Source organism: Periplaneta americana, chromosome 2 (genome assembly GCF_040183065.1).
Source record: "Periplaneta americana isolate PAMFEO1 chromosome 2, P.americana_PAMFEO1_priV1, whole genome shotgun sequence".
NCBI classification, from domain to species: Eukaryota; Metazoa; Arthropoda; class Insecta; order Blattodea; family Blattidae; genus Periplaneta; species Periplaneta americana.
The window spans coordinates 173842584-173857251 of NC_091118.1; the positions used below are offsets into that span (position 1 = coordinate 173842584).

Below are 14668 nucleotides of genomic sequence, written 5' to 3' on the forward strand. Positions count from 1 at the left end.
CCTTAAAATGCATTTGTAAGTAATTATGATCAATTTGTGAAAGGATCTACTCTATTTCGTAATTCTGTCCTTCCTCTTGCAAAAGTGTTTCCATTTCACATGCAGCATTTTATCAGTTGGGAAACAAAAATATCTTTTGTCAGAGTCTTTGGTCCTTTATAATATAAATAAGTATTAATTATTTTATTTCGTCCTTACACAGCGCAATAATTACCCATGCTGATGAAGATGCCGTTGCATAACAACGAAACATCCAGATGTGAACGCGCAATATAATAATACAGTCGTGTGTTATCCATTACTATAGCGTATACAAAACGCTATCGAATGATTAAATATGCAATGTCAACGAAATGCTGATAGCGAGAAAGTATATCATAGCTCCAACCATAACGTGTTATTGTTTTAGACTAGCTTAGGATTAGGTAACGACTGAAAGTGCTGCATTATTTTGCTTCTCCAGAAAGGCAATAAGTAGTTCATTAAAATAGTGTGACTTCTGTAAGAATGTCGACAATCATAATGTGCTGTATTATTGCATACCACACTGCTGTGCCTTCTTAAATTACTTTATGAACATTAATATTTCAGAAAGAGTCACGAATTGCAGTGATGAGCGGCAATTAAGCCGGCAGTCAGTGTACGCATTTCATAACGATAAGTCGGCCGTGCGATAACAGGCCGGGACCCGGTATTCCTCGTTCCCGAGAGTGCCAATCTCGAGATTACGATTCTCGGAACTGGCGTTATCGGCCAGCCAGTCTCGCCTACGAGACGAGCGGGAGTAAGAGGCTGTTTGCCCGACTCTACCAAGATATTTTAAGTAGCGATGGGTCCGAAATATTTTATTACGAAATCACTCCACATAACGTCAATTTAGACTTTCATTTTCAATATAGGAAGTAACCGGAACTTATATAGTTAGATTTCTGCTTAAAGGGGGAAAGAGACTATCCGAATAATGTCGTTGAACGCGTTTTATCTTTTGTTCTGATGAGAAGAACTCACACTCAAATTCCGCGGTGCATGAATATGACAATGTTCAATAGCACTTATTTTGAAATGTGAGTATACTAATACTTTCAAATTCTTTTCCTGCATTTTAATTTCAGGTTCTACATGCCTTCAGAACAGATTACCGTCAATTTGATCCTCTGCAATGTAAGTGACATATTATATTAAATTTCTGCATACAATATTACTGCAAAATCGTCCTCGGGTCAAAACCTAACGAAGGTGATAAAAATTACTTTCATTATTTTCTTCAGAACAGAAGCAAAGGCCCCCAACTCAGTGTATACTTTCGAGAGACTACTAAAATTTATAAGCTAATGTTTCAGCCAATGACGGAAAAAAATCGATGTGTTCTCCTCGCGTCACGCGACAAACATCGATACGGTAGTCAAACTCTATCCACACATGTCGGAGCATATCCCGATCAACACTAGCCACAGTCGCACAGATCCGATTCTTCAGTTCATCAAGATTAACTGGCAAGGATGGTACATAAACTTGATCTTTGAAACCTCCCCCCCCCCATAGCAAAAAATCACATGGGGTCAGATCAGGCGACCGGGGAGGCCAGTGGATAAGACACCGATCATTGTTAGAGGCCCGTCCAATCCAACGTTGAGAGAGGTGCTAATTAAGATAATGGCGCACTTGAAGATGGAAATGTGGTGGAGCTCGTCTTGTTGAAATAAAAATCCTGGCTTTTCGTCAAGTAACTGAGGCATTAACCACTGTGTCAGCATGTCCAGATAAGATAGCCCAGTAACAGTGTCCCCGCCATTTCTCATACCTAGCCGTCTAGCGGTCACACAGTGTACTGAAATACTTCCGCGAAACTTTAAACGAAACTTGGAGAATGTCTCTTTTCATTGGTATATGTTTCAATACTGTAGGCTTCATACTTTACATAACACATGACAATGAATTTGCTTAAATCATTTGTGATAGCCCTGTATTATATGGTTATGATTTACTCATAGTTTACAGAGGTCAACCAGCTTATAGGGATTTTCCATCCATGTCGTTGCAAGTTGAAGTTGAGACTCCAAAAGGTGGTAGCGATAATTCGCCACAGCCATACAAAGTGCACCTAAGAACCAACGTCACTGACGAAGAGGTAAGTTAAATCAAAATACCTTTAAAACGCCTCGTAAATACTGTACATATAATGATTATATTTTATCTTTCCACGCTCGGGGAAGTAGAGCGGAACTGGCAGTGCACAGCACAAGTACACATATGCGAATGTGGAAAGATAAAATGCCTGCTCTGTATAGTTCTGATATATCATGTTCTATATATTTTACAACATTAAAATATCCTCTCTTTATACTTCATGTTATAATAAAATAATGGCCGTTAATACCACTTTATTTTAATACATTTTCGATCGCTGCAGAAGCGGCCAGGTAGCTCAGTTGATAGAGCAACTGCCTATGGACTGGAAGAACCCGGGTTCAATTCCGAATGATGACACGATTTTTCTCATTGCCGAAACTTCCAGAACGACCCCGAGGTTCACTGAATCTCCCATAAAATTAAGTACAGGCAATAAAAAACGCTTATTTCAAATTATCCCGGGGATAAAAGATGGTGGAGCGTGGTGTCGACCACAACGCCTCATTCTAGTGCAGAGATCACGAAAGCATGGAGATCTACTTACCCCCGCCAAGTAGAGTGATCAGATTCACATCGATAAAAAAAGAGGACACAAAGCTTCAAAAAGGAGGACATCCTTCGAAAAAAAGGACAGAAGTATGTACAATAGTGGTAAAAAAAACCTTCCAAATACTTCTCGATTACAGCGATATTTTACTACTTAATTAATTTATTATTTCCAGAACATGAATTTTACCAGCAATCGAAAAGTATTGAGAATAAATTTGAATAAATAACAAAAAAAAATTTCCTTCCCAGGCAGGATTCGAACAACGAAAATCTTAGTTACCAGTCTATTGTGCTCTGGAGTGAACAAGGCTCTGAAATCAGCTACAAGGGTCGGTCCGGTTTTTTTGCCACTATTGTACGTAGATTTAGGCTCAGGCATATACAGTATTATACTTTAAATTACGTCAATATCTGTTTTATTACAAGGTATTTACAGTACAGATTTAGACTTATATCATACTTAAAAGTACGTTCATATCTATTTTGTTATAATTATTAAAGAGGACAAAAAATGGGCAGAATAGACAGATTACGAGGTGAGAATGCGGAAACGGATTTATATTCGTACCTCGATGACTCGATTTACTAGCTGCCTGTGAACAATGACCATAACAAGGAAGAGCAAAAAGAGTTATGATGTTGGTAAAGAGCATATTCCGTCGATATTGTTACCTACAAGCAAATTTCTTGAAATAGGCGTTAAATCAGATAATTTCAAAATATCAGGCGAGGACGAAAAGGAGGACATTTCTTGATCTTTAAAAAAATCCGCCCGGACCCCGGACACAGGCCTAAAAAGGAGGACATGTCCGGACAAAAGAGGACGTCTGGTCACCCTATCGCCAAGCGCTTTCATGGCGTATAAAGAAAAAAATCATATCTTACTATCATGGCAAAAGGTAGAGGAATTTTTCCACACTTATGTAGGGCCTATACATAAGTTATGAGGGTTGTAATGAAAAATTAGGTTCACTTATTAATTAGGTTATTTTATGTATTATTTGTACTGTGTATTTTAATTGTATTGTGCATTATTTTTATTGTATGTAATTAAGTTACCACTGCCGCCGAGTGTTTGCCCACTTGCAGTGTAAATAAATATATACGTACAATGACTTCTGGTAATGGATCTAGACAACAGGTAAGTTCAGCGAATAGGGATTATAAAGAATGGACACTTCGCGTCGGTACCTTTGATGTCGCCGGACCGATTTCAATGACCTTCAAGCCAGCTAGACCGTCAAATTCTGCTTTCTCCCTAGAGTTGGCGCTGACATCACACCAGCTAGCAGTCGACACAGCGGAAATATAACACATATAATTAATACATCTAGGTACATTATGTACTCAAATAAAATAAATTGGATCCATAAAATAATAAATCCTTCATTAATTGTAATGTCTAGACTCTAGAGTTCCTTTATAATGAGAGTTCAGACGTTGACCCCAACAAAAATTAAAATATGTAATGATTTGATAGCGCTGAAAATGGAAAAACAAAACTCTTACGAGAAGTAAAACCATATACCTATATTATAAAGGGTGCGTCAGAAAGAACGGATGGATTTCAAACTATCGATACGCAACGAGGAGAGAGATATAGTGAGGGGGACCACTACTGTTGGGTCAGCCATAGAATGCAGTTTCAGTTGAGAATATGGTGTTGGTCTGGTGTACAACGTGCTTTCATCGTAGAGACATTTTTGAAAAATGAAGAGTCTGTGATCGCCACTCAGGACTCATTTCGACATCGGATGTCACGCTAGGATTCCAACTCGGAATACAATTTTGCGGTGGGTGGCTTCATTTCGTATCACAGGTTCAACATTAAAGAAGAAATCACCTGGACGAAATTCTATTGCACTGAGATTGTCCGAGGCTACGGTAAGATCTCGCGCCTTGCGACTTCTTTCTTTGGGACCATTTGAAGGCGTAAGTTTGTAAACATCGATCACATACACTGGACGAACTGAAGATAGCGATTCGCGAAGAAATCGTGGCAATTGCACCAGCTATGACTGTGAAAGTGATGGCGAACATCAGAAAACGCCTCGATGCCTGTATTGAAAGCCAAGGACATCATATGGATAATGTTGTTTTCCATAAATAAACTGCATGTATTGGTGAATATGTTGATAACAATAAATGTTTGATTTGATGAATCTTTACAATTTTCTTGCCATGTGAAATCCATCCGTTCTTTCAGACGCACTCTGTATTATTATACAAATATTAAACGAATTCGATACTTAATTTTATAATGTATTATATTATTTTATAATATAATGTATTATATCTGAAATATAAAATATTATTATTACAACTAGTTTGTCACTGAGAAATAAGGAAAAGCTGAATTTATTTGAAGCAAAGCGTTACTGGACTATGCAATAAGGTAGGCGATGTTTGGATCATGTGCCTTAATTCTATTCTCAATTATTATCTTAGCGTATGCTCGATTACACTACCTCTAGCGCTTGAAAGTGGAACTAGCCGCTGGCGCACAGAGAAACAAAACACAGGAAAATTCGCTCAGTGTCCATTCTTCATAATCCCTATTCGCTGGTAAGTTCATCTCCCTTTGCATTTTGTGATGATAGCGATTTACATTATACTAGCTCTTAAATGTTGGACAGTTTTACAAATATATGATTGGACAAAAATCCAAAACCCTTTTACCGCAGAAAGTATACTTCAAAGTAGAAAAATGATCGCAAGGACATAATTAAAAATTCACTAATTTTCTTCCAGCCGAAACAGCCACTTATCAACCGAGGGAAAAGAGTACAATTCGTGAAAACAAATAGAGTGAAACAGTATGTATCCATATCTTGTTATTTAAATTATTTATATTATGTTCCTTTTGAACAACAGAGGTTATTTTCAAAATATTGCAGATGTTTCATAGAATTCTATAATTGTATGGAACGTTTAAGTGGATAGTGATTGTGAGATTTCAAATAATCGTATAATTTTCTTAAGTTTTACGTTCCTGTACATAATGAAAATAGGGCCTATGTGCATCGCGACTTATGCTTGGCTGTAGAAGGTCAAACATCTTTCCCAGTGTTTCCTCTACTGTTCCTTAACTTCCATATTCCTAACCGCCGCCATGCTAAACCCATCCGTTCTTCCTCTGAGTTAATTGTTGTATATATTTTTTCTCTCCATAAAATTTTCATTTCTAGGTCGAATATAAACGTTACACGTCAATTCGTTTGAGCATATTTCAAATAAACCATTATTTTCTATCGCCGATTTCGAGTCAAGGATCATTAAGGGCGCTATTCATAGACATTTCGCAGCACGTGCTACGAGCGTGCTAAACTAGCCCCGGCTATCCACTGGTTATTTGTACAGAATTCAAATCATATCCTATCGCTAACAATGGTTTATGAATACGAAAAACGCTGATCATCCACCGGAAGCCCGCTCTAAGAATGTCTATGAATACGGCCCTAATGCTTGACTAAAATCATTATACAGTATTTCATATGCATTATTCCTGCATAAATGTATTTGTAGATCATTGAATATAAACAAAATAAATCCAATTCAGGATAAATTTTCCATGAACAGACGGGCAAAAAGACAGACAGAAAGGATGTGTAAAACAATTTGTTCGATATCAAGAATATTGAAAGTATGTATTTCCGCGAAAATCTGGAAATACATTTTTGTAGCATCGCAAATTTCATTTTTATACATCGTGTAACGAGTAAGTAAAAAACAAACATACAGAATAGCTCCAAAGGGAAGGAGTTTAGCAAAATAATTAATATACATAGAACAGAATTGTAATTACTTACATTTTAACTTGATTGCATTTTACTGTTTCATTTTGTTAACATAATTCTCTATTACCGGATTTATTAAACTTATAAACAACGATGTCTTTCCATTCCTTTCAGGATATAAGTAAGAATTCGTTTCATGGTAACGTATAGGCTTTGTTACTCTCCTCTCGTATTATTAATCCTGACTGATACCATAGTGTAGTATGTACTAGACTGTGCTGATGCACTGCCTGAATTGTGTAGGATGAAAATATAAGTTGCATGAGCAGGTGGGACGGGATCATGGAACGATAAATTAAACTGACGAAATTCACACCTAGTAGCTTCAAAACTGTAATTCTTTTAAAAGTTTTTAATCACAAAAGCACGTTGTGCACCACTTCACTTCTCCATGATGACTATATGGCATTATATTAGCAACAGAACTTGCGCGCAGTTTATCGACCAACTTTGCTGTCAGAAATATACGCTCTTTAAAATCGCCCTTTCCTCTCCCGAACTCCTTATAACGCAAACCATCCTTCATTTAATTCCAGAAATGTAATCTATGTTCGGTATTAATGGTGCAGATATCCATACATTATGTTTCAGTTACAAGCCAAATCGCAACGTCTTCAAGGACAAGTCTGGAGTTAAAGGTAAAATTATGTACATTTACGATATTTGAAAAAAAAAAATGATAATATTGATTAATATGCCTATGTTCCTTACTTGAATTTTTATTGGATTCCTTTTCATTTATATTCCGAAATTCTACAAAATATCCCAATATAAATCCAACTGCAACCTAAGTAGTGATTTGTAAATGCTGTGAAGCTATCCCAAGTCTGATATTTTAGTAGGTGCTAGTATGCATGAAAACAAGAAAATAATGTCTATTAAACATGGATCCTACAACACATACTTTCTGAGATCTGAACACTTGTTCGTAGGAGGTGCTCAATGTGACGTCCATTCATGGCAATGCATTCCTCTGCCCTTCGGCGTAAGGAATCACGCACTCTTTGAAATTTGTTTTAATACGTTAATAAGAAAGTCCTGATAACGATCCCCAGTTAATCTGTGGTAGCACGTATGACCCTATTAATCTATTACCCCTATTAATCTACTACGAAGAACGCGTGCACATACGTTGATTGAGAATTGGTGCTGATGCCTTGTTTCTTCAACTGCATGGAGACTTTCATCAGCCCACACATGCTGATCACGAAAATTCACAACACATCTCTTCTGAACTTCGCTCATATCCGCAACCGGTCCACACCTGTGGAGTAACGGTTAGCGCGTAAGGCCGCGAAATCAGGTGGCCCGGGTTCGATTCCCGGTCGGGGCAAGTTACCTGGTTGAGGTTTTTTTCCGGGGTTTTCTTTCAACCCATTACGAGCAAATGCTGGGTAACTATCGGTGCTGGACCCCGGACTCATTTCACCGGCATTATCATCTTCATCTCATTCAGATGCTAAATAACCTAAGATTTTGGTAATGCGTCGTAAAATAACCTACTAAAATAAAATAAATATCCGCAACCAAACCTTTGTTTTCAGTATTCCTTGCGACGTATCATTATTCCATGCGAGGGGTGTCAACTACGGTATGATTATCTGGTAGTCTGCTGTATTGTAGGGCAGAGAAATGCATTGCCATGAATGGACGTCACATTGAGCACCTCCTATGAACAAGTGTTCAGATCTCAGAAAGTATATGTTGTAGGATCCATGTTTATTAGACATTATTTTCTTGTTTTGATGCATACTATCACCTCCTAAAATATTGGATACTTTTTCTTTGACATTCTGTATAAATATCTGATTTATAAATGATTAAATTTACAAGAGCTTGTAAAGCACTGATCTTAACTACTTACCATTTAAACGTTTTAAATTCTTATACAGTAATTTATACAATGTGATATTTTTCAGGAAAAACGCTAGAAGTTCTGACTCCTGTTGCAAGTATCTATGTGAAAGGACCAGAGTAAGTAAATATGAGCACTAGTTAGTTTCTCTGTACACATCTATAAAGTAATCATGCAGAGGAAAGTAGACAATCATGTCTCCTCCCGCTGTATCAGATAATCGTTCCAGGTCTTCATTGCATCGAACAAAATTATATACCGAATCCAACGTTTTTGTAGCAAGCCTACTTCTAATAGATACGATTGTGAGACCGAGCGAGGTGACTCATGCGTTAAACATTCGGGAGATGCGCGGTTAAAATACCCGGACCGGTCACCCGTGGTTTTCCTCAGTTATTTAGGCAAATGCCGAGTTGAAAATTTCATTGCCATGGTCCATTTCCCTTCCTCTTTCCTGTAGAAAAATAATTTACGTAGATATCATATCATATCATATCATATCATATCATATCATATCACATCATATCACATCATATCATATATCATATCATATCATATCATATCATATCATATCATATCACATCACATCACATCACATCACATCACATCACATCACATCATATCATATCATATCATATCATATCATATCATATCATATAATATCATATCATATCATATCATATCATATCACATCATATCATATCATATCATATCATATATCACATCACATCACATCGTATCGTATCATATCATATCATATCATATCATATCATATCATATCATATCATATCATATCATATCATATCATATCATATCATATCATATCATATCATATCATATCATATCATATCATATCATATCATTCATCTTCGTCATCTCATTCCATAGACATAATCAGATCATGACGCATGTCTTCATCCTCTTCGAAACCGACTGTGAGTTCTGAGCCTTTCGCAATATCTTTGACAGGATTCATTCCTTAAGAGCACTTCCAAGGATACATCAATATCTTGAAAGGCCGTTGGAATGGATCCTGTGCTGCTTCGTCATCTTGGCGGTATGAACTTATGGCGGTAGGTGTAGGGGGCCTATTGGGTGAGCGGGTGAGGGATCTCATGCAGCCGGTGGGTTGGTACATATTACACGTCAGATTTCAGATGTATACAAACAATTGTTCTTCCTCTGACACATATCGTCAAGTGAGATGTACTGCCTGATAATAGATGTACATATCAGTAGAACCTCAATCAGAGGATAGATAATAGTATATTTAATTAAATTCTGCATGTTGGCAGGGCAATCTAAATATTAAAATATTTTAATGGTTTTATACTGTAACTTTGCAACGTGTAGGTTATACAGGGTGATTAGAACCTCTGCAACAAACTCTGGGGATTGTATGAAACTGCAACCTGATGATGCCGGAATAGACAAAAAAGTTCGTAACAATTATAATTATAACTGGTTATTGGAATTTTATGTCACTTAATGGATATCAAGTAAAAATAAAATATAAATAACTTACATAATATAGCAAGGTGTACACACCTGTGGAGTAACAGTCAGCGCGTCTGGCCGCGAAACCAGGTGGCCTGGGTTCGAATCCCGGTCGGGGCAAGTTACCTGGTTGAGGTTTTTTCCGGGGTTTTCCCTCAACCCAATACGAGCAAATGCTGGGTAACTTTCGGTGCTGGACCCCGGACTCATTTCACCGACATTATCACCTTCATTTCATTCAGACGCTAAATAACCTGAGATGTTGATACAGCGTCGTAAAATAACCCAATAAAATAAAAAATAAATACAGCAAGATCAATTTTCTAAACAACATTAGAATATTGTAAAATCATACGCGCCTGAGGTTTACATGAAAAGTGTTCTGTATTACCCCATCCATGGTGGTCCAACAGTTACCATCTTAGCAGCTGGATCAGAGGTTCACGGGTTCAACCTGGCAAAGGGTGTTGTATGTTAAAGCGGAATAAAATCCGTCGTCGGTCCATAATTTATTCATTCATAGTTTTCTTCCCAAGGCAGGTCCTTAATTGAACACCCAGCCCCATATAATCTCTTCTTTAGATCCAGAGGTCCGCAGATGCTCATTTTTCTATTAAACGCTTCCTTTGTCATTTATCTTCTCCTTTTGACTTCCTAGCGGCAGCTCATGTTGAACTACTTATAGTACACCCGCAGTATTTGAAGTTGTCCACTTGTTCCATTGCCTCATTTAGAATTCGCACGTTTATCTTCTTTATTTTTCTTCCAATAACCATGGCCTTTGTCTTGTTTGCATTTGTCTTCATCCTATACTGTTCACAGTTGTCATTTAGCTCCAGTAGCATATCTCTTAGTATCATCTTCTCTTGTGATAACAACGCCATATCATCAGCAACTCTTAAGAACTTTATTCTCCTTGCTTCCCTTCCCATATCCTGAAAACAGTTCTTCATTGAATCCTCCAATTCAAAGTAATATAAATCTAAAAGTTTAGTACTACATATTTAATTACTATTCTCTTTTTTCAGCGACTCGCAACTGGAGGCCATAAAGAAAAAGTTCCCAACAGCCATCATAAGATTAGTGAATTCCAGATTTCTAAATTTGGACAACCTCGGTTTCGTTGAGGACAGACCACTAGGCACAATGTTCTTTAGGGACAATCAGCCGGAGTGGAATATTGGAAGGATGAGAAATAATTTCATTTTTCCTAAATTTGTTCCTGTAATAAGAGCGAAGTGACCTCTTAACTTGGGCTTGAAATCTGTACGAGAATCATTCCTCGATATTTCAAAAACAACCCAAAAACTGCATTATATCATATACTGGAGGGTACGACTGCATAATAATTATGTCGTCGATATAGTTTAATAAGAATGAACCTACCATCCAAGTTATTTCTAATAGTATATTAAGCAACAAGCCTATAATGGTAGTAATTAAGACGCGAGCATGTTTACGAAACGAGCATAAGCGAGTTTCACAATTTTTGCATGAACATCTTAATTACCATTATAGGCAAGAGGTATACGAGTGTTTTTGTTCGACCATAATTAAATGTCTAAGTTTTGAGTTTTTACAAATATCTTACCTTGTTACTTTACTGATAATGAAACGACTATTGCAACAGATGGCATGCACGGACCATGAGTGTATTTTCAGCGTGTTCTCGACTATTGCAGCAGATGGCAGGTATGGAGCACTTTTATGTCTACGCAGTATTTGTTGATTTTTTGCAGGGCTTTTGTTTGAAGATTTTAACCTCAAAACAATACACTTTAAGACACAAGAAATGAACTAAATTTATTAGAATATTACTATATTATTATTATCACGCCTTCCATTTTGGATTGTTGCTTTCAAGGCTTGCGGGATGTTGCGCGTATGACATTAATCAACATCGCATTATGCTTAGTTGGAAATAGATAGTTGGAATAACATAATGAATAGCAGTACTTCAATGTATGTTATCAAGGTAGGCCTACAGTTAAGTCACATAGTAATTAGCGTGTTATAGTATGTTCGAATAAAACATATATTACGCTCTATTTTCGACAATCAGCTTTTGAAGTATAAGTGATCTCTGTTTCAATAACATTAGTTCGATAAAATTCTATTTAATTTGCAAGAAAGATCAGCTCATAAACCAAGCATCTGACATCAAATTAGCAAATAACAGTATTAAAGGGAATATAATTGCTGTTTTTACAGTCAAATCTCGAAGTATATAAGATGATATGTACCTAATACGAATTGGTTATTAACTCAAAATATGTTATTTTATCACAAACTATGATTTAATAGGCATGTTGGAAATTGGTCCAATAAGCAGGTATCAATATATTCTAGGTGAGTAGTGGTCATCGTTATGATTATCAATATATATATACTCACAATATATGAACCATGATATTAATTGCGTAGCAGCATATCTAGGCACAGTTATTCTTCACTTGTAACTGATAAAATATACTGTATAGTCACCATTCTCGAATTAAAGTATTCTAACATAAATTTTCTTTCGAAAGTAAAGACTACTTCAGAAATGTTTTAAATTTTGTAGATTATCCTGAAATATTTGATCTGCTACAATACTCTACACTTTAATAAATTTAAATCAGTCCTTATAAAAACTCAGATAATTCTATGAGTTATTTCATTCAGAAAATCCTAAATTTGTAATGAATTAACTGCAATAGCTATTATTCCAACAAATGGATATACATATATATATATATATATATATATATATATATATTGGTAATTAAGAGTTGTATGAAAACTCACTAAGCGACACTTTAAGGACCTTTAGAGATCCGCAGACGAAAGTTTAAGACGCTCTGACTTTGCAATTTCTTATTTCAATTGTTTCCAGCGAATTGTTTGTATTGAAAAGTTCTCTCTATACCTTATGAAGGAACAACAATGTAGGCCTAATTAGAAACTAAGCACCACCACCACCACTACCAGCATCATCATCATCATCATCATCATCATCATCATCATCATCATCATCTGTCATGCATTAGGCCATGTCGCTATTTTGCTCCATCTTCTTACACACTCGTCCTAAGATTTTGCTTTCTTTAACTGATATTTGTTGTTTGATTTAATTCTTGAATACGTTCTTTCTAATTCATCCTATAATCATGTAAAGATTTTTAGTTTTCTGTACAATAAGTTTGTCAAAACGTCCTAATTTTCTTTGTGATCCAAAGGAATAAAATCAGTAGTATTCCTAAAAATAATTTAATTTTATTATTTGAAGGTTTTTTTTTTATTTAAGCTTATTTTTCAACAATTTCCTTCAAAGCTTAGGCCAGCAAACTTGTTACTACCTCAGTCCTCCAATTCTTGGTTCGCCCTAACTTCACTTTCCCATGGACATTTATGTTAAGACTTACTTTGGAATTCAGTTACTCTGCATACTCAATGTGATATTGAATTTCAGAAGAAAGAATTTTGCTTCATATTGATCTTGCCCTTGAGGAATCTTTACTTTTGTCTCTTTGTCTGATACTGTTAAACTGGTATTTTTTCACTTTGTTCAATGTATGTCAAAGTATTTGTAAATTATCTTATAAATTTATTGTGATCATTGATTATCATAAAAAATGGTTGTTATTAAAATATATCTCTTAAAATAATAATTATATTGAAAAGTTCGAACTTGCTTTAATGTTTGTCTATTTATTACAGTTGTATTTCCCAACAGACCTTTACCTTTTATCCTGCCAGGGTGAAACGTTAATTTTTATTTAAAGTATTAAAGCAAAAAATAAAACGGTAAGAATGAGACTGTAGTCTTTAAGCTAAAATCCTAGTAGAATCTAAAGAAAAGAAGTTTAGAAGAATAACAGAAAAGTACGGCGTTTCGAAGGTTAGATCTGCCCCTATTTCCATAATCGGTATTTAAAAAGAGTCATAGGCTATAACTTGACTAGATATTGTCATTAATTCATAAAATTTCGAACAAGGGGAGCCACCGGCGTAGAACAGTCGGCTGAGGCGCTTGCCTGCCGATCCGGGGTTGCGCTCGGGCGTGGGTTCGATCTCTGCTTGAACTGATTACCTGGTTTGGCTTTTTCCCGAGGTTTTCCCCAACCGTAAGGCGAAAGTCAGGTAATCTATGGCGAATCCTCGGTCTCGTCTCGCCAAATACCATCTCACTACCACCAATCTCATCGACGCTAAATAACCGAATAGTTGATAGAGCGTCGTTAAATAACCAACTAAAAAAAATGCGATTTCTTCTCTTCTCACTCTTTAGACCGACTGCGAAAGCAGACCAACTTTTTATTCTATTTTTATTCTATTCGAACTAAGGCAATCCGGTCTCTTACGTACTCCTTTATAGAAAAGCAGTGCTAAAAGCCATACATAATAGAAAAACTGCAAATCACATCTCAGTAGTCTTCATGTGGCGAACAAATAAAAGTAGACACAATTTAAAATGTAAAACTCTGTTTTATTAAAATCATAAATTTAGTAACAAAATTATATTTATAAATAGAAACTTACGACAATAAAAATTGATTATTAGTAACATTTTGCTCAATTTTAGCGAAGAAAGAAAATCACAAATACAGTTATAAGATAGGAAGTAATGTTACAGATACCGTACTATATTTTGAAAGGCATTTCGAAAAGACAATTAGGTTGGTAAGATCATTTGATGAGAATAAATGAGGATACCGTACCCTAAAATAGAATAACTCGGAGCAACGAGTGATACTTGGGATCCAGGGATGTGCTAGGACGTCGGTTCAATTCTCGGTTGGACTGATTATCAGGTTGGGTTCCCTCCCCCAAGTTTTCCCCCAACTATACGGCGAATATC

General features: G+C 36.1%; 1 protein-coding gene across 2 annotated transcripts; it reads left to right on the forward strand.

The window, feature by feature from the left end:
- Window positions 1-815: 815 nt before the first annotated feature.
- On the forward strand, window positions 816-13467 carry LOC138694837 (uncharacterized). 2 transcript variants are annotated; one of them, XM_069818951.1, is made up of 6 exons: window positions 816-1161; window positions 1992-2128; window positions 5431-5495; window positions 7068-7114; window positions 8396-8450; window positions 10857-13467. In XM_069818951.1, exons 2-6 carry the CDS (start codon window positions 2030-2032, stop codon window positions 11068-11070), a joined length of 480 nt encoding a protein of 159 aa, XP_069675052.1. In that variant the 5' UTR covers window positions 816-1161; window positions 1992-2029; the 3' UTR covers window positions 11071-13467. The 2 variants fall into 2 exon arrangements, with proteins under 2 accessions (XP_069675052.1, XP_069675053.1); XM_069818952.1 differs by lacking the exon at window positions 816-1161 and having other exon boundaries at window positions 1187-2128.
- Window positions 13468-14668: the final 1201 nt, after the last annotated feature.

Bases quoted from the DNA above. Each gene is read 5' to 3' on its own strand.
- LOC138694837 (XM_069818951.1), top strand. From the start codon at position 2,030: ATGTCGTTGCAAGTTGAAGTTGAGACTCCAAAAGGTGGTAGCGATAAT. The intron at 2,129-5,430 runs GTAAGTTAAATC...ATTTTCTTCCAG, and splicing joins CCAACGTCACTGACGAAGAG to CCGAAACAGCCACTTATCAA. The intron at 8,451-10,856 runs GTAAGTAAATAT...CTCTTTTTTCAG, and splicing joins ATCTATGTGAAAGGACCAGA to CGACTCGCAACTGGAGGCCA.